The sequence below is a fragment of the Plasmodium vivax genome, chromosome 12, assembly GCF_000002415.2.
Source record: "Plasmodium vivax chromosome 12, whole genome shotgun sequence".
In the NCBI taxonomy this organism is placed as follows: Eukaryota; Apicomplexa; class Aconoidasida; order Haemosporida; family Plasmodiidae; genus Plasmodium; species Plasmodium vivax.
Window position 1 is genome coordinate 1,143,255 of NC_009917.1, and position 27,993 is coordinate 1,171,247.

At 53.1% G+C, this 27,993-nt stretch overlaps 9 protein-coding genes across 9 annotated transcripts, besides 31 other annotated features; 5 read left to right on the forward strand and 4 right to left on the reverse strand.

Annotated features, from left to right (window-relative positions):
* Positions 1 to 24: 24 nt before the first annotated feature.
* Positions 25 to 45: a microsatellite.
* A 182-nt stretch (positions 46 to 227) lies between these two features.
* On the reverse strand, positions 228 to 1,298 carry PVX_116610 (hypothetical protein). Its single transcript, XM_001615566.1, has one exon. It carries the CDS (start codon positions 951 to 953, stop codon positions 420 to 422), a length of 534 nt encoding a protein of 177 aa, XP_001615616.1. The 5' UTR covers positions 954 to 1,298; the 3' UTR covers positions 228 to 419.
* Positions 1,299 to 1,549: 251 nt separating this feature from the next.
* Positions 1,550 to 1,572: a microsatellite.
* Positions 1,573 to 3,120: 1,548 nt separating this feature from the next.
* On the forward strand, positions 3,121 to 4,496 carry PVX_116615 (lactate/malate dehydrogenase, putative; the record flags this gene model as incomplete). Its single annotated transcript, XM_001615567.1, has 3 exons — positions 3,121 to 3,247; positions 3,358 to 3,749; positions 4,005 to 4,496. The coding sequence occupies exons 1-3, from the start codon at positions 3,127 to 3,129 to the stop codon at positions 4,494 to 4,496; spliced, it is 1,005 nt and encodes a 334-aa protein (XP_001615617.1). The 5' UTR covers positions 3,121 to 3,126.
* A 2,235-nt stretch (positions 4,497 to 6,731) lies between these two features.
* Positions 6,732 to 8,173, forward strand: PVX_116620 (phosphoribosylpyrophosphate synthetase, putative; the record flags this gene model as incomplete). The annotated part of the gene is made up of 2 exons (XM_001615568.1): positions 6,732 to 8,110; positions 8,140 to 8,173. The coding sequence occupies one exon, from the start codon at positions 6,732 to 6,734 to the stop codon at positions 8,034 to 8,036; it is 1,305 nt and encodes a 434-aa protein (XP_001615618.1). The 3' UTR covers positions 8,037 to 8,110; positions 8,140 to 8,173.
* Positions 7,043 to 7,262: a microsatellite.
* Positions 8,174 to 8,993: 820 nt separating the features above from the next.
* Positions 8,994 to 9,051: a microsatellite.
* Positions 9,052 to 9,065: 14 nt separating this feature from the next.
* PVX_116625 (U6 snRNA-associated Sm-like protein LSm6, putative) lies at positions 9,066 to 10,261 on the forward strand. The gene is made up of 2 exons (XM_001615569.1): positions 9,066 to 9,221; positions 9,312 to 10,261. Exon 2 carries the CDS (start codon positions 9,428 to 9,430, stop codon positions 9,659 to 9,661), a length of 234 nt encoding a protein of 77 aa, XP_001615619.1. The 5' UTR covers positions 9,066 to 9,221; positions 9,312 to 9,427; the 3' UTR covers positions 9,662 to 10,261.
* Positions 9,405 to 9,425: a microsatellite.
* Positions 9,557 to 9,582: a microsatellite.
* Positions 9,790 to 9,876: a microsatellite.
* Positions 10,262 to 10,484: 223 nt separating the features above from the next.
* On the reverse strand, positions 10,485 to 11,791 carry PVX_116630 (lactate dehydrogenase; the record flags this gene model as incomplete). The annotated part of the gene is made up of 1 exon (XM_001615570.1): positions 10,485 to 11,791. The coding sequence occupies one exon, from the start codon at positions 11,789 to 11,791 to the stop codon at positions 10,841 to 10,843; it is 951 nt and encodes a 316-aa protein (XP_001615620.1). The 3' UTR covers positions 10,485 to 10,840.
* Positions 10,895 to 10,929: a microsatellite.
* Positions 11,792 to 12,774: 983 nt separating the features above from the next.
* Positions 12,775 to 12,818: a microsatellite.
* A 71-nt stretch (positions 12,819 to 12,889) lies between these two features.
* Positions 12,890 to 12,950: a microsatellite.
* Positions 12,951 to 13,003: 53 nt separating this feature from the next.
* On the forward strand, positions 13,004 to 15,475 carry PVX_116635 (dihydrofolate synthase/folylpolyglutamate synthase, putative; the record flags this gene model as incomplete). The annotated part of the gene is made up of 3 exons (XM_001615571.1): positions 13,004 to 15,003; positions 15,144 to 15,266; positions 15,432 to 15,475. The coding sequence occupies exons 1-3, from the start codon at positions 13,563 to 13,565 to the stop codon at positions 15,473 to 15,475; spliced, it is 1,608 nt and encodes a 535-aa protein (XP_001615621.1). The 5' UTR covers positions 13,004 to 13,562.
* Positions 13,805 to 13,836: a microsatellite.
* Positions 13,925 to 13,947: a microsatellite.
* Positions 13,993 to 14,034: a microsatellite.
* Positions 14,203 to 14,228: a microsatellite.
* Positions 14,593 to 14,622: a microsatellite.
* Positions 15,067 to 15,114: a microsatellite.
* Positions 15,321 to 15,452: a microsatellite.
* Positions 15,476 to 15,652: 177 nt separating the features above from the next.
* Positions 15,653 to 15,709: a microsatellite.
* Positions 15,710 to 16,395: 686 nt separating this feature from the next.
* On the reverse strand, positions 16,396 to 17,055 carry PVX_116640 (VAMP-like protein YKT62, putative; the record flags this gene model as incomplete). The annotated part of the gene is made up of 1 exon (XM_001615572.1): positions 16,396 to 17,055. One exon carries the CDS (start codon positions 17,053 to 17,055, stop codon positions 16,396 to 16,398), a length of 660 nt encoding a protein of 219 aa, XP_001615622.1.
* Positions 16,581 to 16,602: a microsatellite.
* Positions 16,891 to 16,934: a microsatellite.
* A 1,072-nt stretch (positions 17,056 to 18,127) lies between the features above and the next one.
* On the reverse strand, positions 18,128 to 21,403 carry PVX_116645 (hypothetical protein, conserved; the record flags this gene model as incomplete). Its single annotated transcript, XM_001615573.1, has 2 exons — positions 18,128 to 21,095; positions 21,279 to 21,403. The coding sequence occupies 2 exons, from the start codon at positions 21,401 to 21,403 to the stop codon at positions 18,128 to 18,130; spliced, it is 3,093 nt and encodes a 1,030-aa protein (XP_001615623.1).
* Positions 18,852 to 18,881: a microsatellite.
* Positions 18,888 to 19,067: a microsatellite.
* Positions 20,328 to 20,380: a microsatellite.
* Positions 21,246 to 21,274: a microsatellite.
* A 585-nt stretch (positions 21,404 to 21,988) lies between the features above and the next one.
* PVX_116650 (hypothetical protein, conserved) lies at positions 21,989 to 26,830 on the forward strand (the record flags this gene model as incomplete). The annotated part of the gene is made up of 9 exons (XM_001615574.1): positions 21,989 to 22,045; positions 22,234 to 22,520; positions 22,638 to 22,699; positions 22,872 to 23,096; positions 23,316 to 23,365; positions 23,549 to 23,686; positions 23,826 to 25,812; positions 25,924 to 26,329; positions 26,485 to 26,830. The coding sequence occupies 9 exons, from the start codon at positions 21,989 to 21,991 to the stop codon at positions 26,828 to 26,830; spliced, it is 3,558 nt and encodes a 1,185-aa protein (XP_001615624.1).
* Positions 22,256 to 22,285: a microsatellite.
* Positions 25,158 to 25,254: a microsatellite.
* Positions 25,325 to 25,344: a microsatellite.
* Positions 25,435 to 25,464: a microsatellite.
* Positions 25,567 to 25,587: a microsatellite.
* Positions 26,123 to 26,146: a microsatellite.
* An 88-nt stretch (positions 26,831 to 26,918) lies between the features above and the next one.
* Positions 26,919 to 27,025: a microsatellite.
* Positions 27,026 to 27,993: the final 968 nt, after the last annotated feature.

Genomic DNA, 27,993 nt, shown 5'->3' on the forward strand with positions numbered 1-27,993 from the left:
TTTCTTTGGAACGTCCCAAATGTTTTTAACTTGGCAATCGGAGGGGAGCCACCCCATCTGCGTGTTTTGTTTCCTCCCTTGGGGGGGTGTCCCCGGGCGTCGCGGGAAGTTTGCAAAAAGGGGGGTAAGTAGAAAGGGGAAGGTAGCAAGGGGAAGGTGACGGGGTGCACACAGTGCGTAGGAAGACGGAGGGCATACCCACAGTGGTTACCCCCCCCCGTGGTTGCGTTGCTCCACATCGCCGCTCTGCACCGTTAAGAGTTGGCTTAAAAAAAAAAAAAATTGGCAATGGGGGGTCCCCGGCGGTGGGTTTCTTTTCCCCCCCCACTGCCACACACAAATGCAGAAGAATCTGTTGGGAAGTATCTGTTGGGAAGTACCTATTGGGAAGTACCTGTTGGTGCGCCCACCTATAGGAGTCACTCGCCTATCTCCCCCTCGATCATATGGATCTTATCGTTCAGCAGAGAAATCGACTTGCTAATGGTAAAGTTTTCATTTTTAAGAGAAACGAGGATGCTAAACAGTTTGGCATGTTTTAAATTTTGCTCCTCTACCTTCTTTTCTATTGCCTGGGTCACTTGATTTATCTTCTGAGTTATTTCTTCTTTAAATTCTTTTAAGATGTCTGCGAAGTTAAAGTCGTCTTGTGTCTGTCGGTTCTCCTTCGTTTCATTTAGCTCCTTTTGCAGCTGCACAATTTTTGTGTTTATGGTATTTTCTAATTCTATTATTTTCCCCTTGAGTGTTTTTTTTTCTTTTTCCGGTTGGTCGGCCAAGATGGCATAGGCATCGCTGTCTTGGTCGTCTTGGTCGCTTTTGCCGCTTCTGCCGCTTCTGTCGTTTTGGTCGGCCTCTCCCCCCTGTGCTTGTGCCGCCACGTCATCCCTCTTCTCTGGCCTGGGCTGCACCCCCTCCCCGCGCATCTGCTCGTCTCCCTTCTGCGTGCTCATGCGGGGGTGGAGAGGAGGGCAGCTCTGCGTGCGACGACGCCGTTCCGCTGTGTGCACAAGTGTATGCCTGCGCAGGTGTAGGCGTGGGCACGTGCAAACGTGCAGCGATCGGCCCTTAGTGTAGCGATCGGCCCTTAGTTTAGCGATCGGTCCCTAGTGTAGCGAGCGTCCCCTAGTGTACCTCTCTCCAACCTGTTGAGGTGAACGCCAGATGGGCGACGTTGCCAAGTTGTAGCGAGCAATACTCATTCGATGACCCCGAATGGAGTACCCTTAGTGGGAAGGAGCTCTCCTAATTTTTTTTCTTTTTTTTTTCTAACCTTTTCTCTTATGCGGATTGCGGTTAAAAGGAAAAAAAAAAAAAAGCGCGAAGAAAATTAACTCTTTTACCCCTTTGCGGTACGCGGCACCGAGGGGGGGGACGTCCCTTTCGGGGAGGCAATGCGACTGTAAAGCTGCGAGACGACGGTGCGGATGGGTGAAGAACGAGCGCGGTGAGTCACTTGCGGGGTAGTGCCCTCGCTGGGTAGTGCTCTCACTGGGTGGTCCTCTTAGCCGGGTAGGCTTCTTAACCGGGGAGCCCACTTCGCCCCGTCAAGCGCGCACACTGACGTGCAGGCGGCATACACGGTGACCCGGGGGGGGAGAAGCAGAGGGAGGAGCAGCTACGCCGTCCCGCCTTGACCACCTTTCCCCCCCAAAAAGAAAAAAAAAAAAAAAAAAACTCTAGAAATGTAAAGATGAACCCCTTTTTGGGAAAAAAAAAAAATTAAAAAAAACCGATCGAACGGACGAACGGAGCTGCCAAATGTGCGCCACGCCACCGCGGAAGGACGAGATGGACTGCACGTGCCGCCTCCACCCGTGTGGCTAACAAGCCGCGTGAGGAAAGAAACGTGGGGCCAATCAGCCACTGGGGAGGGGCTACCCAACCGTGCCCACGTACCCGTGAGACTTCCCCCACACACGCACCCCTTGTCTTGTAGCCCCTACAGTGGCTGCGTAGAAAGGGGGGGAGCGCAGAGGGGAAAAAAACAAGCCAGCCAAGCCATGCTATGCTGTGCCGCGATACGCCACGCCGCGCTATGCCAAGTGCGCTGAGGAAGCGAAAAAAAAGGGAAGCCACCCCGACGCGAATGCAATTTGCCTAGCTATGCGGATTGGGCATGTGCAGAAGGGAAGCTTTTTTTTTTTTTTCGTGGCCGCCATTTAGCTCGCCCCTCCAGATGCTCTAAGTTAGCTCCCAAAAAGCTTCCTACTTATCAGCTAGCCATTAGACACAGCGGGGCACCATGTAGAAGACACTGCCTGGGCGGACTGCCTCGCCAGCTGCGTTATGGGCCCCCCCCTGAGGGGCCAAATGTATGCACGTACGTGTGTTTATGCACGTGCATGTGCATGCGCATATATAAGTACTCTTCCTCCGCGCTTCTCTCCTCGCGCTGCGCGTGTGGCTCGACCGCTCATTTTAATTTCCCACTTTTCTCTTCAGCACACGTCGCGTGCATTTTGGAGCGCATTGCCATTTCCCCTTGTCATTTGGTATTTGTCATTTGCCATTTGGGATTTACTATTTGGTATTTTTTTTTTTTTTTTTTTTTTCTCTCCGTGGACCCTGCACATTAATCCCCCATCTGCCGCAATTCCTCTCCCGTGAAGGAAAAGCAAACGAAAAGGTAAACTGGAAGGAAGCGCCAAGGACGCTAAATGAATGTTCAGGAGCGTATCACTCGAAAGGAAACACTCCCCACGAAAGAGCCCGCAAAAAACGCAACCCCTGAGTGACCAGGCAATGCGCTTAGTCCGCCAGCGCACCTACACACGTGCCTACACGCATGAACACCCCACCCACAACTTTCACAGCAGTCTCTCCAGTTAACTACCCACAATTCTGTTGTGATTCGATTGACTTACAGGTGAGCTCATTCTGCATGCTGGTGTGTCCCGCCCGTTGGCTCGGCTTTGTAGCCTCACACAGCTGCTCATGTAGAGAGGCACTCAACACAGCTGCTCATGTAGAGAGGCACTCAACACAGGCGCTCATGTGGAGGCGCACACCACACCGTCTTACTTATGATCCCCTCCTCCCCTTGCAGCACCTCCCCCACCAGTGAACATCTAACTCCCTTCTGAAGAGCCACCCGAGCCCGCCTCCACACAAACCCCAGCCAAAATGACCTCAGTTAAGCATCCCAAGATAAGCGTCCTCGGCGCGGGAGACATCGGCTGCACCCTGGCCCACATGATTTGCGAAAAGAACCTGGGCGACGTGGTTCTGCACGACTTCAGAAAGGGTGAGCCGTTGACAGGCGGAAATGAACGTGCGCTGTGCGCCTGTCTCTGTGGACACCCGTCTGTGTGTACTCCTCTCTGTTCACTTCTACGTGTGCCCCCCCCCGCGCAGACCTGCCCAAGGGAAGAGCCCTAGACATCCTGCACACGCGCCCCCTCAACCGATCGAGAATTAACATCCTGGGGACGAACGAAATCACAGACATTAAGGACTCCCTAGTGGTGGTCGTGACGATTGAGGTATCCGAAAGGGAGTTCGCAGAATTTGATGAAGAAGATATAGAAAGACAGGTGTATACATCCAACGTGAAGCTACTGAAGGAGGTCTCCAAGTCCATCAAGAAGCACTGCCCTCAAGCCTTCGTCGTGGTCACCACCAACCCCGTTGATTGCATGGCCAAAGTTTTACAGGAAAATGCAAACATCCCCTCCCATAAGATCTGCGGCATGGCCGGCGTTCTTCACAGCGCCAGGCTCAGACACAACCTGGCGGAGAAGCTCAGGGTAAGTCACACGAAAAGAGGCGAGTCGCAGTGATGGCTACACTACAGAGGGTCTATCAAAACAAAAGGGGTAGCACCGTTCCCTGTACAGTTCCCTAAATACTAACTCTAAACCTAAAGCCTAACCCTAAATTTAAACCCTAACCCTAAATCTGAACCCTAACCCTAAATCTGAACCCTAACCCTAAACCCATCCGAATAATCCCACAAAAATCGCCGATGCCCCCCCTACTTCCTTCCCCCCCCCCCCCCGCAGGTAAACCCCGGAGACGTCCAAGGATTCGTCATAGGAGCCCACGGAGACAAAATGGTCCCCCTGCCACGCTACTGCTGCGTGAACGGAATCCCACTGCACGACTTCACCAAGAAGGGAGCCATCACGGAGAAAGAGATTAGCCAAATTGTGGAGAAGACAAGGAACACAGGCTTGGAGTTACTCGAGTTATTGCCAGAAGGGTCAGTTTGTTTTGCGCCTTCCTTAGCTATTGTGGAAATTATAGAGGCCTACTTGAAGGACTTGAAGAGAGTGTTGGTATGCTCGGTGCCACTGAATGGCCAGTATGGCCACAAGGGAGTCTTTGCAGGGATCCCTGTGGTCATTGGAGGCAAGGGAATAGAGAAAATCATCGAGCTGGATCTAAATGCTCAAGAAAAGGAGCTCTTTGACGACTCACTAAAGCATATTAGCTACTTGTTCGAGAACTACAAACACGAGGCGGTCGTGGAGGAGGAAGCCAAGCCAAACTAGCGTCTCTCCCCGCTCGCCAGTTGGCATGAAAAAAAAAAATAAAATAAAAAGGTTCCCCACGTTTTCGCATCCATGCTGTGTTCACCCTATATATCGCGTTGCTTCACTTTGCTGATTTTTTTTTTTTTCTTACCCCACCGCGCCGCATCCTACGTATGCTCCTCGGCAGCGCCGCACCAGCACCACGCGTTCGCCGGGTTTTTAATCGAAAGGGCAAAGAGTGTGGGGGAATTCTCCAAGCCGTCTGAGAACATACACAGAAAAAGAGGAAGAGACACGGGGATCCCACCACAGTTGCAGTCACCACCCGCAGTGGCATAACCCTCGATTGAGCAAAAAAAAAACAAAAAAAAACATATTTCCTTTTTCTCCATTTTGCTGCAACGGAAACTGCCATTGGGGCAAAACGACCTTAAAAAAAAAAAAAAAAAAAACGCACACCGGTTGGATGGCCCATCGTAAGAGCTACGCCCAACGGTTGTTTACCACCCCACTGTGAATTAAGCAAAACAGGGAAGAATCATTTGGGCCACATTCGCTCCCCTCTCATTGGCACATTTGTTGTGTAAAAAGGGGCATGTGTATGTGTCCTCACCTGTATGAAGTGGCTAGCTTAGCTAGCCAAAATGCCCTCTGCTGGTGTAAAAAAAAAAAAATAATAAAAAAAAAAAAAAAACCTGACTCGTTCATAACTTTTTAACCACTCTGTGCACACTAGTAGAACATGTCAGCAAAAAATGGGAAAAGTCGCACCGCGCGATAGTAAAACTGGCACGTGTGTCACCACAGATGGTTGATCCGTTTATGCGATGAGTGAACCCTATGTGGTGGAGTTAGGGAAATGCATTTTTCCCTCTTCTTGTAATCCAATCATTGCCTCCAACTATTTGTCTTTCTACATTTTGCATAGAGATGCCGCTTCGAACGGTAAGCACCTCCCCCCAATTTGTGTGGAAGTGAGCAGCGAAAAACAAAGTTGGCACAGTTCCAACGAACTGCTGCACGGTCTACACGTTACGATGTCGATATGGGGGGATTTCCTCCTAGTTTGGGCCTCCCTCTGGGAGAGGAAAACATATGTATGCGTTACTCCAAAGGAGGCGAAAAAAAAGAGGGAGAAAAGCAGATCCCTCCATATGTACGTCCTATATACGCAATTCATGTAAATCAAAGTGAGCTGCTTCGGGGAGGTATGCCAGTTGGGGCCCTCAACCGGCGCGCACTCCAGGTGGTACCCTGACTCATACGAACAGGTAAAAAAAAAAAAAAAAAAGCAACAAAGCAACAAAGCAACAAAGCAACGAAGCGACGAAGCGACGAAGCGACGAAGCGACGAAGCGACGAAGCGACGAAGCGACAAAGCAGGGTCCGAACGGAAAAGCGAAAACGGTTACCCCTATTTCGATTCATTTAATGATACATCTTTGGCAAAATTTTAACTTGGCATCCTTTTACTGTGTTAACCTCCCCTACGAACTGCCGCTTCCCATCACCACGCTTTGAGTTGTTCCGCTATACATTTTTATTACCCCTTTGCATTCCCACTGAAAAGGGCGGGGAAGTTGGGCACCAGTTGCGCGTCGACTGCACCTCAGGAGGTGAACGGGGGCTTCTTTGCATAGCAGCACCCGCGTGAGCCTCTGTGTATACCTTCGTGCATCCCTCCTGCATCGCTTATGCACGTAGAAGAGGCCACATCGTGAAGCTTCTCCCTCCCTTGCCCTTCCACAGAACGACGATTTTTTTCCCCCACCGCCAAACACTTGGCATTGCTGTATGCATTGCTGTTCTTTGTGCAGTCGGACTGGATGCTGGAAGGCTTGGCTAATTTGTCGCCCCCGCGTGGTTAAGTAGATCGCTACGACGCGTCAACGCTTCGCCGCTTTGCCGCTTACCACTTTGTTGTTTTTTTTTCCTTTTTTTTCCTGCCCCTTCTCTTGCTTGGATAGCCCCCGCGGCCCTTCCCCACATCGGAAAAAAGAATCTTCCATTGAAGCCACGCCGCCCCCCCCCTGCTGCGGTGGCTCTACGAAATTAAGAGAGAATCCCCTCCCCGCGCGTTCAGCACATTTTACGCCGCTTCGCCGCTTTTACGCCTCTTAGCCGCATTTACACCGCTTAGCCGCCTTTACACCGCTTCCCCCTTTTGAGCAGCTCGCCTGTTCACCAGCTGCGCGCCGGTTGGTGATTTGGCCAAGCGCATCCGCCGCTCCCCCCACAGAGGAGGCGTGCAAGATGAGTTTTTTTCTCCCCAAAGGATGCAGCACAAGGAAGTGGTACAAGAGAACTAATTTTTTCGGTCAGGGCAATTACGAAAGGACGCTAGCTGTACTGTTAAGCAGTAGCGTCGTGTATTACTGCACACTGAGAGATGAGGAGAGGAGAAGGGAGTTCAAATCACATGCGAAAAATGTAAAGAGGGACCTAAGTTCATTCCTCCATTGGAGGCAACCCAACGGTGGAAATGAGACCCTTTTCAGAAGCAAAGCCATATCCTTCTGCGACAGCAGCAAAAAGGGATTCCGTCACCCCTTGTGGAGATCAGAAGAGAAGAGGCCCATCGAAAAAATGGAGAATGCCATTCTCTTTAGTGGCTCCTCCAACCCCCTGTTAAGTAAAGACATCGCAGATCATCTGGGCACTATACTAGGGAGAGTACACTTGAAGAGATTCGCAGATGGGGAGGTCTCCATGCAATTCTTGGAAAGCATCCGAGGGAAGGATGTCTACATTATACAGCCAACATGTCCTCCTGTTAACGAAAATCTAATTGAGTTATTACTAATGATTTCAACCTGTAGGAGAGCATCCGCGAAGAAGATCACCGCAGTGATCCCCTACTATGGGTATGCAAGACAGGATAGGAAGCTAAGTTCTAGGGTACCCATATCAGCAGCTGATGTTGCCAGGATGATAGAAGCTATGGGAGTAGACCGTGTGGTTGCCATAGATTTACATTCGGGACAAATACAAGGGTTCTTTGGCCCTAGAGTACCTGTAGATAATTTAGAAGCCCAACTGATAGGGCTAGACTACTTCACCAAGAAGGACCTATACAAGCCCGTAATCGTATCCCCAGATGCGGGGGGGGTATACCGAGCAAGGAAGTTCCAAGACGGGCTCAACCACCGCGGGATAAGTGAATGTGGTATTGCCATGTTAATAAAGCAGAGGACCAAACCGAATGAAATTGAAAAAATGGACCTCGTTGGAAATGTATACGACTCGGATGTGATCATAGTAGATGATATGATCGACACGTCTGGAACTTTATGTGAAGCTGCCAAGCAACTGAAGAAGCATGGCGCCAGGAGAGTGTTCGCCTTCGCTACGCACGGCCTTTTCTCCGGACCCGCTATTGACCGCATCGAGAATTCCCCCCTCGAGGAGGTCGTCGTGACGGACACCGTCAAGTCGAACAAGAACATCGACAGCTGCAAGAAGATCACCAAGCTGAGCGTCTCCGTGCTCGTGGCCGACGCGATAAGGCGCATCCACCAGAAGGAGTCGCTCAACGACCTGTTCAACATAAAGGGGTAGAAGCGCGGCGGTTTAGCGGCGCGGCGGTTTAGGAGCGAATCCGTTTAGCAGCGAATCCGTTTAGCAGCGAATCCGTTTAGCAGCGAAGCGGTGAAGATTAGAGGTGGTGAAGATTAGAGGCGGTGAAGATTAGAAGCTCCCCCGGCTGTTTGCTGCTGCGCTGTGTCGACTTTTTTAAGGGTCAAAGAGCGCCCGTCACGTGGTCCACATCACCTGATCGCTCCATCATGTGGTCCACCCCCTGCTCGTTCTTCAAGGGAAGGGAGCACTTGGGAGGTGCAGCTACGCAAAAGAATGAAGCCAAGTAATAATGAAGCAAATTAATAACGAAGTGACGGCTTGGCAGGTGAATACCTCCCCACCGCCCCTGCAGAAGCAACACCAAGCAACCGCGTTTGTTACTCATTCGTATGTTTTTGCGTATTCATCCGTTTGGCTGTGTTGCGCGTCGCCGTAGAGCAGCGCGTTCGAGGAGCGCAGTAGAGCAGCGTTTTCGAGCAGCGTCTTTCAGCGGCGCTTTTTAGCTGCTCCTTCTAGCCGCTCCTTCCTGCTGCCCCTTCCAACTTCTTCCCCCCAAGTATGTCATTTTAAAAAAACGCATATGCTAACTGTGAACAGCGGAGTGATTATTCCTCCCAGTGCGATCACGTCCAACCGAACGGCAGGTGTATCTCCCCATGTGGGAAAAGGGACCCACCGGAAGGAGGCGATCCCCATCAGTTTATCAGTAAGCGGTCTACAAAAGGTGCTGAATTTTTTTTTTTATTTTTTTGGCCAATCCATCCAATTTGTTGCGATTCACCTGTTGGCCTATTTTCGTTCGTTCCGATCTGCTCAATGTGCTTCCACCAAAGGGGGTAAAGTGGTTACCTTTAATGGAGACGCTCGAGGGGGTTGGGCGGCGTGAACGGCGGCGTTAACCGCGGATGCAACGTGGGAGCGAGAGAAAAAAAAAAATAAAATAAAAAAATACTATCCTTTTTTTTAGCTGTTTTTTTTTTTTTTTCTCCCCCCGATGAGAGCCAAACTGACGAGTGCGACTCCACCCCCCCTCGACCGCTCGCGGGATGCACGATAAGCACGTACACGTGGAACACTCATTAGCCGCTTCCTTTTCTGGAGAGGCTCCAACAGGGACCCTTCCCACTCTGCCCAACCGAGCAATCCACACTACTTCTACCTTTCGTAAGCTCCTTCGAAAGAGAATCAGTCGTGCGCTTGGCCGATCTTCTGCTTCTCCTTCCTCTCCCCCACTGCGAATCTCCCCCACTGTAGGGATTTACAAGCTGACCCCTCCGAGCACCACACGGATGAGTTCACCAATACCTACGTGAGTATCACTCAAGCACGTCCACGCTTTCCTTTTTCCCTCGTTCCCCCCCCCGCCCAAAATGAGCTCCAACTCGCCGAAGGACTTTGTCGAGAGCCTGAAGGGGCGAGTTGTTATAGTGCGCCTGAACAACGGGTCAGATTTCAAGGGCATTTTGGCCTGCCTGGATGAACGCATGAACGTCGCGCTGGAGCAGACCGAGGAGTTCTTTGAGGGCGAGCTCGTCGAGAGCTACTACGACGCCTTCATTCGCGGCAACAACGTGTTTTACATTCGCGCCATCGACGATGAGTAGGTGAAGAGGCGGCGACGTGGGAAGCGATACGCGAAGCGACATGCGAAGCGACAGAGCAGGATCGATGGAGAAGAGGAAGCTGCGAATGAGAAGGTACCCCCCGTACACATGACGGACGCGGAAGACCATCCCAGCGTGGAGAGCAGCCACATGTGCAGGCGTCATGCACACAGCGTGCCCACGCGAAACGTTTTTTTTTTTTTTTTTTAAGTGTGCATCCCCCATTTCTGCTGTTAAGTAGATAACACCAACTGCAGTAGCCACTAGCGTGAATAACCTTCTGTGTGATCGACGTTAAAGGTGCGTCGGGAAGGACCACCACATGAGTGTCGATAGTGAAGAACGCTATGCTGAAACGATGAGATGTCTACACCCAACATGGTAAACCTTTCTTTAGTAGGCGAAAAAAGGCGGGGAGCCAGAAGCTATAACTAGTATATGGTAGCAGGTAACTCGTAATCGTTAACCCTAACTCCTAACACTAACCATAAACCCTAATCTCTAACCGTAACCCTAATCACTAACCCAAACCCTAATCACTCACCCCAACATTAATAACTAATCCTAACCCTAACCATAACCCTAACACTAATCACTAACCCTAACCCTAAACCCTAATTGCTAAACCTAACCCTAATTGCTAACCCTAACACTAATTGCTAACTCTAACCCTAATCATTAACCCTAACCCTAATTGCGAACCCTAACCCTAATTGCGAACCCTAACCCTAACCCTAATTGCGAACCCTAACCCTAACCGTTAATTGCTAACCCTGGACGCGCCGCTCTCGTCATACGCGCAGGTAGCAGGCGAAGGGGGTGCCCCCCATGGGAAGTAACACACAGTTTTTTAAAAAAAAGGCACGGCGACAGGACAGTTTAAAGGGGCACACTTATCTCGTAAAAGAAATGTAATATGCTCTAGCAAGGGTTACACACGGGAGGGGAAAAAAAAAAAAGGGGCACACCTTATGGGGGGAGAAGAAAGAGGCGGTTAAGCGATAAACTGAGTACCACTAAACACTGCCTCTTTCTTTTTCTCTCTCTCACTCTCTCTCTCTCTCTGTCCCCCCAAAAGGCTCATTACAATTTGACCCATATGAAAGTTGCACACCCCTCCACGTAGGGAAAAAAAAAAAAAAGGAAAAACTCTCTCTCATTGAAAAGGGGAAGTCACCTTTAAATGAGCGCCTTCATCCTTTTAGTCTCCGCAACTGCCTCGTCGAACTTGGTCTTCTCCTCGGCATTCAGCTGCAACTCGATGACTTGCTCAACTCCGGTGCCCCCGATAACGAGAGGAGTACCACCAAAGATGTTGCTGTGGCCGTATTGTCCCTCTAGTAGAGTGGAACAAACAAGCACTTTCTTTATATCCTTCAAATAAGATTCGGCCATTTCGATGATGGCAGCAGCTGGGGCAACATAAGGAGAGGCAAGGAGGTTCACAATCTCCAAAGCAGTGTTCACAGTGCGATCAAATATGCCTTCCACTTCTTCATCTGTAATCTTTTTGTTATTAATAAATTCTTGCAATGGGATACCTCCAACTGTGATGTACCTTTTCAGGAGAACCATCTTGTTCCCATGTGCACCGACAATGAGTGCATTAACATCTCTCGGGCAGACGTTCAACTTCTGCGATATGTAATATTTCAGTCTAGATGTATCTAGCACACCACCTAATCCGATGATTTTATTTTTTGGGACTCCGGAATGCTCGAAGAGTAACTGCACCATCACGTCCACTGGGTTCGTCACCACAATGATAAAGGCATTGGGGCAAAGGTTCTTAATATGTCCCCCAATCTCAATCATAATTTTGTTATTCAAGGGGAGTAAATCATCTCGGTTCCATTCCTTGTCGCTCTTTCCTGGTGCTTTAGTAAATCCCGCAGTGACGATCACCACGTCGGCTCCCTTCAAGTCATCATACGAGTTCGAGCCAGTCACCTTGCAATTGGAATAAGCCATCACATTCGAGTGAGACGTATCTAGTGCCTTTCCTTGGGGCATGTTTTTCACTACGTCAAACATCACTACGTCCCCCAGGTTCTTCTGCACAATCAGCGTGGCCATCACGCCTCCGATCATGCCCGACCCGACGAGCACAATTTTGGGTTTCGGCGTCATCTTGCAAAGGGGGGAAGCAAAGGGGGGGAAGCAAAGGGGGGGAAGCAAAAGGAGAGGAAGAAAAGAAGAGGGCTGGCACAACTGCACAGTTCCGCTGAAGGGCGAGGGAGAGTGTTCACCTGCCTCTACAAGCTTCTACCTATTGGGGGATGAGCCCGTGGGCCAAAGGTTCTTGCAAAATGGGGCAAGTATATATATACCTTTTTGGAGAGGAGATACGTTTCGCTTTGTCGCGTGTAGAGGGAGCGAGCAAATCGTGCTGTTGATGCGCAGGAGCTTTTTTGTGCAAATGTTTGTGAGCGTGTTTGCAGAAAACCGTTTCGCAATCGTTTGGCAATCTGAACGTATCCTTTTGGGGGGGAAGCTTATTTGATGTTTATTTTTTTTGTTATTATTTTATTGTTTTATTTTTTTATTTATTTTTTTTTTTCAACCGCCAACCCCAACGCTGCGAGTGCCAGCGTGCACCCACCTTTGCGCGCCGCTGACGGAGGGCCAAAATGGGGCACTCGCGGCCCCTCAGCAGCGCCCCGCGCGGCCAATGCATGCGTACACCCCGCGGTGGGGAAGTAAAGGGTCATCCCCCCGGCGTAGAGGTGGAGAGCGGCGGTGGGGCGGCTGTACAGCGGCGGAGTAGCACCCAAGCGAGGTGGCCCCGTCACATCCCCCTGACGCTCGCGCTCTCAGCGGTGCAGTTCGCGGCGCAATCCGCATCGGCTGAGGGGCCAGGGGGAGGGCGCCGCCAAGAGGGCTTCCCCCAGAAGAGGCCCCCCGGCGGCGCGCACATACTCTCCCTAGAGGGGGCGCTAACGTGTGGGCCGCTTTGAACTCGCCGCTCCGCATGCGCCCCTCCCTCAGGGGGCAGTTCGCTCGGTAGCTCCCGAGTAGCTTCCAGCGTATCTCCCTGCGTAGCTCCCTCCGTAGCTGGTTAGCAGCCCGTTTGTACGTGGCCGGCTTGTCGTCACCACAGCTCGGCAGCTCCCCTGCGTCGCTTCCCCGCCGCTTCTCTCCCCCGCGTACGCCCTGCATACGAGCCGCCACTCCGGCACATGCACTCATTCCGTTCTCTCTCCCGAGATGGTTGCCCGGGTGCCCCACATATAGGTGTAAGTGCAGCGGTGAAGTGGTGAAGCGGTGAAGTGGTGAAGCGGCGCACCTGTGGGGGAAAAAAAAAAAAAAAGTCACACCCCCGTGGTGGGTTCACCACTGATCGTTTAACTGAGCATATTGCCCCGCGTTCCATGCGAAACGCACGAGGGGTGCAGTCGCGTTGACCTCCCCCCCCCCATTGGTGAAGTCTACGGGGAGGCGGCGCGACCATACGGGTGAGGTAACTCCTGCCCCAACAGGTTTCCACCGCAGTTGGTTGGCTCCCCATTTGGGAGGCTGCGCGGTCGCTTCGTTTGCGCTGTATTCCCCTTCGGTGTGCCCCCCTCACAGTATACACTGCCATAAGAGGGGCACGGCCAACCGGACGATTTCCCCCCTCCCTTCCTCTAGCTAGAGGGACGGCCCTCCCCCCAAATGAGTTTCAAAAATAAAAGGGCAAAATTTGTCACCATCTAGAGGCACGATTTGTCTCCTTTTTTTTTTTGTTCACTCCTGTCTTGGTGAAGCTTCCCTTTTTTTTCCCTTCCATCGTCCGCTCAGCAAAGAGGGAGGCGAGCATAGCGGTCGTATAATTATTCCCCCGCTACGCTCGCCTCCTCCCCCTAAGGGGGTGCTCCTCATCCCAAGTGGTTTCACCCTTGACGTGGGAAAAAAACACAACATGGGAAGCGGAAAAGGTGGGGAAGCAACGGAGAGGTACGGGGAGTGCCTGACAAGGCTCTATCGAACGCACTCTCTAAAGTTGGGGCTGGAAAGAATGAAGGCGCTAAGCGAGAGCTTCGGAAATCCAGGTGATAGTTACAAGACAATTCACGTGGCTGGCACGAATGGAAAAGGATCCGTGTGCCACAAAATAAGTGTCTCTTTAAAGCTGCGCAACTACAGAGTGGGGCTGTTTACATCTCCACATGTATTCTCCCTCCGAGAAAGAATCAAAGTGGATGACGAGTGTATAAGTGAAGAGGACTTGGTCTCTCTCGTGGGGGAAGTTTGGAAGAAGGCAGACGAGCTGGACCTGAAGCCATCCTTTTTTGAAACTGTAACCATCGTTGCGTATCTGTTCTTTAGAGCGAAAGGTGTGGATTATGCAGTCGTGGAGACTGGGATTGGGGGTCGCCTAGATGCAACCAACATTTTGAAGAAGCCAGATTTGGTCATCATCACCTCGATTGGCTACGATCATCAACAGCTCTTAGGGACCCACCTCAGTGACATTTGCGAAGAAAAAATTGGGATAATTAAACGCAGCACAAGTGTAGTCGTCGGGCCGTCCGTATCACTCTATAGGAGCCTCTTCACCAGAGCTACCGACTTGGGCTGCACCCTTACGGTCGTCCCACCGGAACCTCGCGGAGAGACATTCAACGAGGAAAACACAAGAATAGCAACGGAGGCGCTTAAGGTCCTAAAGGTAGATGCTCCATCAGATCCCATTCTCCAAGCAGTAATATGTGTGAAGCCTCCACTAAGGATGCAGTACCTTGCTAGTGAACAGCTGGAGCATGTGATGAAGAAGGTTTCCCCCTCCCCTGGGAGTTTCACCAGTGGGGCTTCTCTCCCCCTGGCTGTCATCCTCGACGTGGGCCACAACGAAACGGCCGTCGATCGGCTCTGCCAAGATGTCAACTGCTTCCACAAGGGCAGGCCCATACGCGTCTGCGTCTGCGCCACCCGCCCGCGCAGCCTGGCCATCTTCCAGCCCCTCGTGGCGCACTTCCAGGGCCTCCTCCAGGTGGGCAGCGGCGAGGAGAAAAGCGGAACGACGTGGAGCGGAGTTCCGTCCCTCCCCGACGCGCTGTTGCCTTTTCGACGCACTATATCGCTTCTTCGTATTCCTATTATGTGGACTCGTCTGCCAATTTGCCCACCTCTCCTTCGTCTGCGTCTACCAATTTTTCCTCCCCCCCCGCAGGACGTCCTGTACCTCCCCTCCCTGAACGACCGCACGTACGATTTCGCCGAAGTTGCAGAAATGCTCAACGGAGACGAGCAGATAAGTGGCGAGCTGCGGGGGCTGCTACTGCGCAGCGCCGAGAAGGTGACTGGGTGGCTGGCAGGCAACCCCTACACGCGCGGTAAGGCTGGCGAAGGCGCGCCCAAGAGTACCCATAAGAGTGTCCCAAAGGGTGCCCATAAGCATTCCCATAAGTGTGCCCATAGGCATTCCCATAAGTGTGCCCATAGGCATTCCCATAAGCACTCCCCAATCGCTTCACATGAGAATGCTCTCCCTCCCCCCAAGGCACCATCCCCCTGATCGTGAAAAACGCCTTCCTCGAGTGCTGCAAGGACAAGTCCATTTTGCTTATCTGCGGGACCTTTTTCATGTTTGATGAAGTCCTGCCCGTCTTTGACATCCGCTCGGGTAGGCCCCCCGTTTGGGGCTCCCTCGGTGGCTAAGTTGGGACTTCCCGTAGTTGCCCCTCCGTTAGGCCGCTCTGCTTAGCCGCTCCGTTTAGCCCCTCCATTTCGCCATTCCACTCCACTCCACCCTTCTTCACCCGCTTGCCATCTTACACCCCCCCACCAGATCTGCAGGACCCCATTTCGATGAACGAGCCATCCCCCATGTGAGGGCTCCTGAGGGGGGCCACCCAAACGAGCGAAGCAATGCGCATGGAAGATCATCAAAGACCACCGCGATCTCCATAACCGCTTATTACCCCCCGCCAACTTCCAACGAGTGGATCGCTGGGCAAAACCGCGAAGGGGCCTCCAATCTCGGGAAAGAAGTTAAACGAGCTGCTTCCTCAACGGCGCACGATGTGACGCGGCGGTGATGATGGTAACTGGGACGGACGTGCAAACAGTCTACACGAATAGGCACACAGCTGTGCGCCGTGCGCCTTAAAATGGCAAAAGCGTAACAAAAAAAGGAAAAAAAAAGGAGTAGGGGGGCTCGCGCAGCATTGGGGCGGGCTCCTCTGCCAAGGGGCTGCTCGATCAACTCTCCTTTTTTATTTTTCTCTTCAACTGCGAAGGGGAAGTCCCCGCCCCGCTTCTGCACGCGTGAGCCCCACGGAGAACTCCCACGTAGGGAAAAAAAAAAAAAAAAAAAAAAAAAACAGAAGTGAAGTGAAGTGAAGAGAACAAAAAAAAACAAGCCCCCTCTGCAGTGCACACTACACACATGTAATCCAATAAGTTAAAAATTTAAAACGTCACAACGAAGTGCTCCATCTGTCCTGCTCAGCAATGGTCGTAACCCTCTGATGGGTCGGTCGCGCGGGAGAACTCCACCGGGTGCGTTGTTCCCCTGTTTGTGATGACTCCTCTAAGGGGGAGGCAAAAACGGGGAAGTCCTCGTCAGTATAGCTTGCAGCATTGGTTGTTCTTCTTAGCTTGCCTGCAAAGAGGGGGGGCGTAAATGTAAATACAAATAAATAAATATATAATATATATATGTATATACACATCGGTGCCGCTCTACGAACGAACTGTTGCCCATCGTAGGGCCGGAAGGACCACCCAGAGGGGCCCGTCTCTCCCCTCCGCTAGCCCGCTAACCCCCTAGCGTCGGACGGGACGCACCTGTAAAACTGGTAGGAAGAGTTAGACAAATCCTGGCTCTTCTTCATGAGGTCATCTAGCTTCTCCCCCCGCTGTAACAAATCGTCAATGTTTTTTAGCATCACGTCTTTTACCTCATCTAGATCCTTCTGTACCCTGGAGAGCTTGTCCGCCTCAGATGGGTTTTGGTATTTCTTCAGAAGCTCTTGCAACTCGGTTGTGAATAGAGCCCCCTCCATCAGGTCCTCCACCACATGTTCATACTTCCCCCTGCACTTTTGCTGAAAGAGTCTCTGCGTAGCGTCAATTAGCCCGAAAGCTATTCGCAGGGGGTATGTTTTGGTCGACAGCACCAGCACGCTGACATTCGTTTCCTTATTGGTGTAAACGTGCAGGTGGCCTATCCCCGACTCTAATTCGATCACTTCTCTGTTTCCCTTGGGGGTCCTGCTGCATACCAATCGGGAGTGGAAGAATACGTGCTCCTTCAGGGAGGAGCGGTGGAAGAAGGGGAAGGACGACAGGTCCACTGCTGCCGAGAGGAACACAGGCTTCGACGCATCGTGCCTGTAAATTAGAATCGCATACAGCGCAACTTTGCTCGACCGCTCGCTGCTGGGCAGGGCCCCCGGCAAGTCGTTCATCGGGGAGGGGGAAGTGGGAGAAGTGGAAGAAGTGGGGGAGGAAATGGACGAAATGGAAGTGGGGGAGGAAATGGACGAAATGGAAGTGGGGGAGGAAATGGACGAAATGGAAGTGGGGGAAGAAATGGACGAAATGGAAGTGGGGGAGGGGACTCACAGGCGAGCGATCATCTGCTGGTCTGCTAAGCTGCTAATCTGCTAATCTGCCAATCGGCCGAAGCGAGGCATGCTTATTTTATGCTGAGTCGCGTACGAAAGCACGGGCACTATTCTCCTCATCCGCGCGCTCGCAGCTCTTCCGTTTCCGCGCTTTAAGTGGGCGATGAAGAAGCACGTTGAGGGGCGAAAAAAAAAAAAAAAAAAATGACCTGCGTGAGTTTACCGGAAGGGACCAAATGGAATGAAAAGAAAAAAAAAAAAAAAAAAAAAAAAAAACCAGATTTATACTGCCCCCCAGTTGGGCAGTACCCCTGGAGGGTGTCGCGACGGAGTGGCAGCCAGCGCCAACTCGGCTGAGGGTGAAACTCTCACGTCAAACGAAGTAGCATACGAGGGAAGCCCTCAAATGGGGAAGCGAAACAAAAAAAAAAGGGGGTGAAGTGTAGCCATCCCGGGGGGGAGGGGCTCAAAATGGAGCACTGCCATATTTCATTAGTCTCTAAATTTCGCACGTTTTGATATCTTTGCCTAGTCATGGTGAGCACGCCACGTTTGGGGGTTCCCCTTCCCGGATGCGCCTCGATAGTAGCGTCGGGAGGGGCTGCCCTGTTGAGGGACTACCGAATTGAGAGGCCACCCAGTGGAGAGACTGCCCACCGCAGTCGATCTCCGTGGTCCACTTCTCACCATGAGTGGCTCCTTGGGTAGCCAGCAAACTCGCCCGGACGCTCACCCTGACGCTTGACACGTGAAAGGGTGTACCCGTTCAGTTCATCCGTTTTTGTTGTGCCCATTGGGGCTTGGCCCCCTCCGCAGACAGCCGGGGGGGAAGCATACGTGTGTGCAAAGGGGCAAACCAACTCACAGAGTAACAGCAAAGGGGCTGCCAAACGCGCCACCCCCCAGGCGTCACCTACACGTGGAAGAGCAGGTAGTGAGCCAAGTCGAGGCCGATTTGGTGGTCGAGGAAGCTCAGGAAGAAGGTGCTCACGTAGCTGAGGAAGGAGAGGTGAAGGAAGTGGAAGGCGCGCAGGAAGAGCGGGAAGGGGGGCGGCCCCGCCTGGGCTGGAGCGCCAAAAGGACCACCGTTCATCTTTCGAAGGGGGTCACCGCCTATCTCGCCAAGGGAAACACCGCTCATCTCGCTGAAAGGACCACCGCCCACCTCGCCACGGGAGACCCCCAAACCGCGCAAGCACACACAGGCGAAGTAACAAAAAAGCTTCTTCAAAAAGGAGAGAAGAACCAAAAAAACATTTTTGTGCAACACAGACGGGGAGCTCCCCAGAATGGCTCGAAATATGAAATGCATCTTCCTGTTGTGCCGTAATTTGGAATTGGCGTAAATGCGCCTGACCATCTGGGTGACCCTTGCAAAGGTGCCGAATGGAGGGGTTAACACTCTGAAGAGTTCCTCCCACAGCAACAGGATGGCGGCCACACAGATGGGTCTCTCCACTTTGCCGTTGCTTTGTAGTTGCCCCACTAAGTAGTGGACCTCCAGCGGTACATCCCTCTGCCTGCTACCATTTTGGGCGAAAATTTTTTCATTCACATATTTCTGCTGTGGGTACTGCGCACAGAAGTAATGCTTCCTCCAGCTATAATTAAAATGGGGTTGAATTCCATTTGAGTCTACTCCTTGGAGGGAGGAAGAGGTGGGGCTGAAGCAGTACACCAGGTGGTCCGTGCGTAGGTTAGACAGCCCCAGTGGGTACAACGGTTGATCCGCTTCCTGCGAGGAGACCCCCTCTGGGAGAGTCCCCACCCTGTTGAGTAATTCCCTTTCATACTGGTCAATTGCGAAGAAGCAAAATAGAACAAACTTGGTGATGTTCACTGGGAGGTAGGGTCTCCCCTTTGCTCCCCCCAACTGCTCCCTCATTTTGCAATTCTGCAAGCCGTTTCGGCTACTCCTTCTGTGCAGGCTTATGTTGGTTTTCACCCTGGCGGTTGTCCTGGGCCCACTCCTCCGCCTCTCCACTGGGGGGCGCTTACCGCAGCGTGCCCCCCCCCAGGGGTGCTCATCCCGAAGGAGAGCACCGACGAGGTTCTCTCCCAGGGAGTACCTACACGTAAAGAAGATCTGCTTAACATCCCTCCCACACTTGTGAATTCTAATTATTAAAATGAAGCAGCCCTTTACAATGCCATCTCCTTTTAGCATGTGGTCCACATAAACGTTCAGGTGAATTTTCTTTTTTTCATTTGGCCTGACGACCCCTTTGTGCGGATGCACGTAGATGTGCCTCACCATGTCGACGTGGTTCTCTTGCTCAGCAGGTGCTGGGCGGCATTCCTTTCTCTTTCCGCTCGCCTGGCTTCTCCCAAAACGGACGTTCTCCTCTAGGTGCTTGAAAATGGAGTTCTTCTTCAGGTGCAGGAAGGAGTAGAGGTGGATTGGGATGGTCGTCTGGCTCTTCGGGTCGAAGCACAGGATCGAGAAGGAGAGCTCCCCCCGCGCGGCTGGAGGTGCATCCGCTGACCATTTGAGGTGTTTCAATTCATCTTGAGGTACACCCGCTGACCAGTTGAAGTGTCTCCCTTCATCTGGAGGTACACCCGCTGACCATTTGAAGTGTCTCCCTTCATGCGGCTGTCCATCCCCTAACCCTTTGAAGGGCCCCCCCCTCTCGCAAACCTCGCCGCCACCCCCCCCTGGGTTCGCATACTCCAAAAGGAAGCTCGCCTGACACACCTGGTACGTGTAGACGCAGCCCAACTCCAGCACCTCCGGCTTCACCCCGATGTGTGCATTTTCTGCCCCCCACTTGGCCTCCCCCCCGTGCGGCAAAAAGAAATCACCAACAATGCTAACCTCCACTTGGGAAAACAACTCGCAGCAAATTTTAAAGCCAAAGGAAACCAATTCGTCATTTTTGCCTGAACATGTTAAGGTAAAATAGGACCTTTTCTTCAACACGTTTTTTTCGCTCTTATTTAAAATGGTAACATTGTTTCCCCAAATGAGGGAGTCATTCTGTAGGTTGCCCTCCCCTGAGTGGTTAAAAAGAACCGACTGGTCGAAACCCTGCAGGACTACGACGTCCATGCTGAGCATGTGCAGGTCCTCCTTGTCCGTCTCGAAGGCTATGTTGTTCGCGAAGTGGTTATACATCTGCATGCAGCACAGGCGGTAGTTCTGCAGGAAGGCCTCGGCGTAGTTGCTTCCAGTGGCGGCTGGGCGGCAGTCGCGTTGCGTCGAGGTAGTTAGGTGCACATTACCATCACGTCTGTGTTTGCTCTTGTCACTCCCGCGCCCCTCCCCCCCGCCGAGCAAACACCTGTAGTACTCGGCCCGCTCCACGTGCCTGTCCAAATCGAAATTGGCGAGACAAACGCAGAGAGAGACTCCTTTGAACGTAAACGTGACGCAGGTCACCACGTTCTCGTCGTGCCTTCTCCCCCTCCCCTCTGTGCCTCCCTCCGCTTGGACCTTGGCACACCCACTCGCCCCTTCGCTGCGGCACCGGGGGTGTCTGCGTGGGGGGCGGGCCCTCGCCTGGCTCGCTCCGCGCCGCTGTATCATCCGCTTTGCTGGCAGCTGCCCCGCCTGCCCAGGGGTGCCCCCCCCAAGAGGCCGCGTGCACCTCATGAAGTGGTCGAAGCAGTGCCGCATCACCCTGCTGTACCTCTTCCCATAACGTCTCCTCAAGCGCAACTGAACACTTTTGCAGTGCACCTGCCCGATGTCGCTACGCAGCTCCCCCCTAACCATAAGGATAAATGAGTTTCCCTCAAATTGGAAGTTGGGATCCACCAGCTCGTACTGGTCTTGCACACCACACGGTATGTGCTCACCCCTTCGACCTGCGCGTTGTTCTAACTTTGCCTTGATGGCATTCCTGAGGTGGTTGCCCCTCCTCGAGTCATTCTTTAGGCTGCATCGGGGGGGTAGTATGCATGTGGGGGTGCATGTGTGAGGGAGAGGTAAATTCCCCGCATAGGCTCTCCGTTTGGCATTCGAATGGGGGAGTCACCCTCGGGGGGGGAGAAGCTCAGGAGAAAGGCACCACCCCCTGTGCAGCGTGGCACGCATTCTCGGTCGACTGCTACCTCCCTACCTCACTATGACGATGTCCTCCGTGGGGGAGAACTGCAGGTCCCTCCACAGCGCGGGGAAGTCCCCGCCGTGTGCAGCAGCGTCCAGCACGTAGAACGACGCGGAGTGTTTCCTGTAGCTCTTCATTTTGCTCCAAGGGGGTGCATGTAATTCGCGGCATGCCTAACGTGCTTAGCGGCATGGCTAACGTGTTTCGCGGCATGCCTGACGATGTGTGCCCGCGCGGCTGCCAAATGGCGAAACGCCTTTCTACCCCTCCCCTTTAACGAAGGTGATCACCCCCAGGGTGCGAAGCCGAAGTGCGCGAATGCACAATTTGCATGCACAAGTCAGGTGTATAACTAGGTGTATGACTAGCTGTGTGACTTGCTGTGTAATTAGCTGCATAACTGCTCAGCGAAAAAAAAAAAAAAAAAAAAAAATCACGAGGGCAGGCTCGGTTGAGGCTACCACTACGATATGTACGTTTTCCTCCCTTGGTGAGTTGCCCTGCCTGCACGGGACACCCCCTCAGATTGACCCACCCGTTTGGTGTTTCCCCGATCGTGCCACAGTCCGCTTTGACTTTTCGCTTTCCCCTGGAGGGAGCGGTCAAGCGCATCATCAAAGGGCATTGCAAAGGACACATGCCAGCACCTCGCAGCGCTGCACAAGGGGGAACCCAGAACACACGTGATAGCTCCTTCCTTCCCTTCTTCTCCTCCTCCCACCATGGCGAGCCAGTTCGATGAAGAGATCAAGCGGTTCTTCCCCTTCCCCCCATACAAGGTAACACCAAAATGGGAAAATAGAAATTTTGCTTTAAAGGAGTTTCCTCGCCGAGGGGGGTGGAGTTGCTTCTCTTGTGGGAACTCACGTCTGGCAGGATGGGTGTGCTTGGAGTTACCACACCGTTCGCTACCAGTCGTTACCAATCGTCACCTCCACCGGTCTGCTTTTTCTTTTCCCCCCTGCAGATCCAGCTGGACTTCATGAAGACCCTCTACAATGTGTTGACGAAATCGAACCTACCATTTGGCGAGGAGGTCCGGCCCGTTTACGAGATAATCCAGAGGAACGAGAGCCTGCAGAAGATGGTGGTGGAAGAGGCGGGGGGCGGGCTGGAGTTCTTTAATGGCCAGGTGTGTGCAGGGAGCAGTGAGGTGGGGGAGGAAGATGGGGACCCCCCCCAAGACCACATCATCTGCGAAATGAAGACCGGTTCTGGGAAGTCGCTCAGTCTGTTGACGCCACTGGTTTATTGGTAAGTCGCGTAGGCGGTGTACAGGCGGGGGTGCCCCTCTCCCGTTACTTGGCCGCATAACCTCTTGGCTGCATCGCCTCATCACCTCATCGTCGTGGTATCGCCGCTCCCCCCCAGGCTGCTCAAACACAAATTTGACTTCTTCCTCCTGCGGGAAGACACCCACCTGCGAAAGGAAGGTAAGGAGAAAGTGGCTTCTCATTCGGAGCGGCACCGAGTGGTTAAGCAAGAGAAGGAAGGGGGCCTTCTACCGCACAGCCGCCATGAGGACTCCCTGTCGCTCCGAACTTCGCACGTCTCCCCTTTCACTTCTCTCATCACTTCTCCCTCCCCTCCCCCTCCACTCCCTAGAACCCGAGTGGGTGAAAGAATCCGTCACGGAGAACCTCCTGCGCAAGTTCGCGCGGGCCCAGAGGGTGCAGCAGAAGAGGAAGGAGGCAGACTTGGCGGTCCTGAACCGGTACCTCTCCATCACAGACGATAAAATAACGCTGAAGGAAAATTTGAGAGTGGAAAGAAAAAAGGCCCCAGTGGAGGCGCGCAAGCCGGGGGAAGAGCGCTTCGACCCGGAGGGGGGTAAGCACAGAGGGGCAGTTGAGAGGAGCAGTCGAGAGGAGCAGTCGAGAGGAGCAGTCGAGAGGAGCAGTCGAGAGGAGCAGTTGAGAGGAGCAGTCGAGCGCAAAGGGTGATTGCAAAGGGTGATTGCAACGGATGAACGAGGAAACGCGTGCTGGCTCGCCAGTCGAAACCCCCCTCACATGGCGTGCCTACTTTTCTTTTTCTTTTCTTCCCCAGAGGAGGAGACCCTGAGCGACTGCTCTGTGGAGGGCCCGTCCAAGAAGCAGGTAAGGAGGGGCAGACGTGCGGTGATTCGACGGGATGGCACGTTGCAACGGCGCTTTTGTGGGGGGTGATTCGTCGAAGCGGAGTAGACACCACTCACCTTGCAATTGTAATCACCCTCCTCGCGGTTGCTACCACCCCCTTGCGGTTGCCACCGCCATTTTTCGGTTGCCCCCCCCCTGCAGATCTTCATTTGCAGCCGGACGCAGTCGCAGCTGAACCAGTACTTCTCGGAGCTGAAGAAGATCGAGGAGAGGGTGGGAAGGGAGCTACCCATCAACATGGTCATCCTGGGGAGTAGGAAGCACCTCTGTGTGAACGAGGTGAGTGGGGGAAAGCAGCGGGAATGCCTCCTTTATGGGACGGCCCTCTTCTGGGCGCAGCGCACCCCCTGGCCAAACCCCACACAAAACCGCTTTAACTGTAAGAGCGCCTCAGAATGTACCCCTCCCCCTTACGCAGCCCTTCCTGAAGAAGCACAGGAGTGTGCACGAGCTGAACGACTGCTGCCGAAACAGCGACTGCAGGTATAAGCAAACGTTCAAGGAGAACATGCTGCGGAGGAGGCAGCGGAGGGAGAGAAGAAGAAACAAAATCTGCTACGACTCGTCCTCATCGAGTGGGAGCAGCGGTGGAGGAAGCGGCGGAAGCGGCGGGGGGGCCGTGGACAACTACAGCCTGGTGTCCAAACTGATCAGCTGCAAAAATCTAACCATCAGCCAGGTGAAAGACATATGCGTGAGCGACCAGATAGAGGTGTGCCCCTACTACCTAAGTAGGGAGAACATCAAAAGCGCAGACATAGTCCTCCTGCCCTACGTGTGCATCCTAAACGAACATGTGAGGAAGGGCCTAAAAATAAGCATTAAAAATAATATAGTGATTTTTGATGAGGCCCAGAACATCATAGACAGCATAAATGATTCCAATTCGGTAGCCATACATTATGGGGACATTCTCTTTTGCAAATTAATTTTGGAGCAATACTCCAAGAGATTTCAAGAGGTGCTAACCAATAGCAACTTGGTCTCGATTAAGCAGGTTGCCATCTACTGCGATTTGCTTCTGAGCTCGTTCAGAGACGTTAAAGAGAGCCTCGTGAAAGTCACCAAGTACATTTTGACATCTAAGTTAGATGCACTGAACCTGAATGAGATTTCCAACCTTCTTAGCAACTCTATCTTTTGCAGACGAATTAAAATTTTTGCAGAATCGTATCTGAGGAAGCACCTCCCCCAGCATGGTAGAGGCGCTCCGGCAACTGTCAACACGTCTGCCATTTATCTGCTCGGCGACTACACCAGCAAAATGATGCGGGCCAATCGGTACGACTATGTGTTTCTGCACAGAGGGGGCGGCGCGGAAGAGGGGGAACCGCCAACTGGAGGAGCGTCACGGGCGGCACCCAATAAACGGGGTGGCTTCCCCGCCGAGGGGGCGCCACACATGGGGAGGGCCAAGCGGGTGAGGAAGGAGGCCCCAGGGAAGCTGCACCAAGAGGTGGCTGCTGCAGAGGGTGACCCTCACAGGAGAGCTACCTCGAGGACGAGCCAGGATTCCCACGCCGCCGACCCGATGAACCCCCTCATGGAAGATCTATTGACGCGGAGAACGCCCCAAATGTGGCACCGCATAGAAATCGTCAGCGTGAGCTCCTGCAGCAACTTCGGGAAAGTCACCAACGACTGCAGCAACGTCATTCTAATTGGAGGGACTCTCCAGCCGATAGAAGAATTCCTCCTACTGTTTATGCACCGAAAGGAGAGGAACAATTCTGCGAAGCTGTTTCTGTCTGATTACATTTTCAAGCAGAGTAACGTGTTCTGCAGAGTCGTCAGCAGGAACCTAGTGACCTACGAACCCGTGGACAACACTTTCAAAAGGAGATCCGAAAAGACACACCTCCTTAACTTGGCCATCCAGATTCACCTCCTCACTCTGCACGTCCGCTTCGGCAACATTGTTTTTTTTTCTTCCCACAAATTCTTGCGAGAGTTCTTCACCTTCCTACAGAATGAAGGCCAGTACGTCTTAACCGAAATGAGGAAAAGAAAAAACATCTTTTTCGAGGAGAAGGATGGAGAGAGGGACGTCCTGAGGGACTACATGCAGGGCATCCAGCGGGTGAGAGATCAGGGGGGGGAGAAGAAGAAGAAGAAGGAGAAGGAGAAGAAGGAGAAGAAGGAGAAGAAGGAGAAGGAGAATGATGATGCTCCCTTAAAAAACGGCTGCATCCTTTTCTGCGTGATGAATGCAAAGCTCAGCGAGGGGATTAACTTTTATGATGACTTTTGTAGGAACGTTTTGCTGGTCGGCATCCCCTTCTTCAAACACGAGAGGGGTGGTGGCTCTGCCTCCGCTGGGGACCTCCCCCTTGATAGGAACTCCCTTCGTTTGGATTACTACCGGGCCTTCTCCGCGGACGTGGCGCCGTCCTCGCCGCGGCTGGGTAAGTGAAGCGCTGGCCCCCAGCTACCGCGCAGCAGCCACGCAGCGGTCACGCAGCTGCCACGTAGCTTCTTCGCAGCTTCACCGCCGCTATACCGCTTCACCGCCGCAGAGCGCCTAGTGGGAGACATGTGCAGGACGTACGAGCTCAAGTTCGCCATGAAGATAGTCAACCAGTGCATCGGAAGGAGCCTCCGCCACGTGGACGACTACTCCTCCTTCTTCTTCCTGGACCATCGGTTCGCCAACAAGGATTTCTCGGACCTCTTCCCCTCCTTCATCGGAGCCCACTTGGCTGCCACCAAAGGGGGGGACTCCTCCCAGCAGGACCAACGGGGAGGAGGTACCTTCCTGCAGGAGAAAGCAAAACTGACGGAGGTCTTCGAAGATTTCAGGCGCCACTACAGCAGGGCCTTCCCCGATATCCCCTTCGCGCAGCACGACGAGGGCCACTGGGGCAGCTTCGCGCGGGACGTCTTCCTCCTGCGCGAGTTCCACGAGGGGAGGAGAGCCGCCGGGTTAGCAAAAGGGTAGCAAGGGGTAGCGGTGGGGTAGCAAGGGGTAGCAAGGGGTAGCGGTGGGGTAGCAAGGGGTAGCAAGGGGTAGCGGTGGGGTAGCACTACTCCGTGGCTTCTCCATGGCCGCTCCATGGCTGCTCTCCCCACGTCGACAGATTAAAAAGGAAGGCACACACCAGCTGGGCATTGAAAGGGGGGGAAGTGAGCCGGCTAGGCAGCTCAGCCGCTCAACTGCTACACAAGGTAAGCCACAGGTCGAAGGGGAACAAAAAAAACGGGGGCAGATGCCAAGACGAGAAAAAAAAAAAAAAAAAAAAAAAAAAGAAAAAAAAGCAAAAGAAAGCAAAGAAAACAAAGAAAAATAAAGCAAAGAAAACAAAGCACAACAAAGCTACGCAAACCAAAGCGAAGCAACGCAACGCACGCAACGCAAACCAAAGCAGTCGTCTAACCTGCACCGATTTTAACCCATCTAGTGCGCCACTAGCAACAAGAACGTAGGAGGAACTCCTTTTCTCCTCCTTTCAACGGCGGTCAAAAAAAGAAGAAGACAGCCACAGGGGGTCCCTGCACCATTGCACCACTGCAGCACTGCAGCACTGCGGGGTGGCTCTACTTCTTCCCCTTCTCCACTGCACCCGCGTACACGTCGCTGCCCTTCACGTTAACATTCTCATTCGTCACTCGCTTGATGGTCTCGTTCATTATGTTGATTCCTTGTTTGCTCTTCTCTCGCACCGTGTTGATTATGGCCTGAGGGGGGGGAGGAGGTCCAAATGGGGAAGGCTGCCCAAGTGGGGGAGGCAGCCAAGTGGGGCCACTCCGCCGCTCTGCCGCTTTATAGCTCTACCGTTCTGCCTACCCGCTCCACGAGGCTCTTCATGTAACCGAAGCCGTTAATGTCCAGGGTGGTGGTCTGCTTGTAGTGGGTTTGGCTATCTGCAGGGGGGGGGAACGTGGGCATAGGGAAGGGTGCGCCAATCGGGGGAAGCGAAAAGAGAAAGACACTCCTTCGCACCTGCGACTCGCACCCGCTTATCGAAGCCGCGCCTCGCAGTTGCTTCACCTCTCCAACTGCACACCTACCGTTGCCCGCCTTCTGAAGGTACACGCACTTCTCCGTCAAGTTGACCAGGGGGGTCAGCGTGTAGTTAACGGTGCTCACCGTCAGCTTTTTCTCCCTCAAGTTAATGTCTATATCTTCTATGCCTACGCCCCGCCCGTCTATGTTGAGGAGGTTGCCTGGGGGAGGGGGGAAGACGCATCGGTGGGGAGGCACCACTGTGCATGCTGCTCCTCTGCCCGGATGGGCTGCCCCATTTGGAGTGACAGCGGGGTAGTGACTCACGGAAGAGCTTCGGGATGAAGTACTGCAGGTGCACGACCCTCCTCATCCTGAGCGTCTGCTCCTTCGCGTCGATGCATCTGTCAATCACGTCGATGCTCTTGATGTGGTTCTGCGCGTTGTTCGGGTACTTCTGCAGGAAGGCCGTCTGCGCAGGGGGGAGGCAGTGAATGGGAAGCAGTTAATAAGAAGCAGTGAATGGGAAAAGAGGCATCCCGGGCGAGCCGCCTCTCCACTCTTCAGTGTGCCGCCCCCCTGCAGGCGCACCCTTACCGTGACGGTTCCCCAGTCGTATTGATACATATGCTCCTGCTCAAAC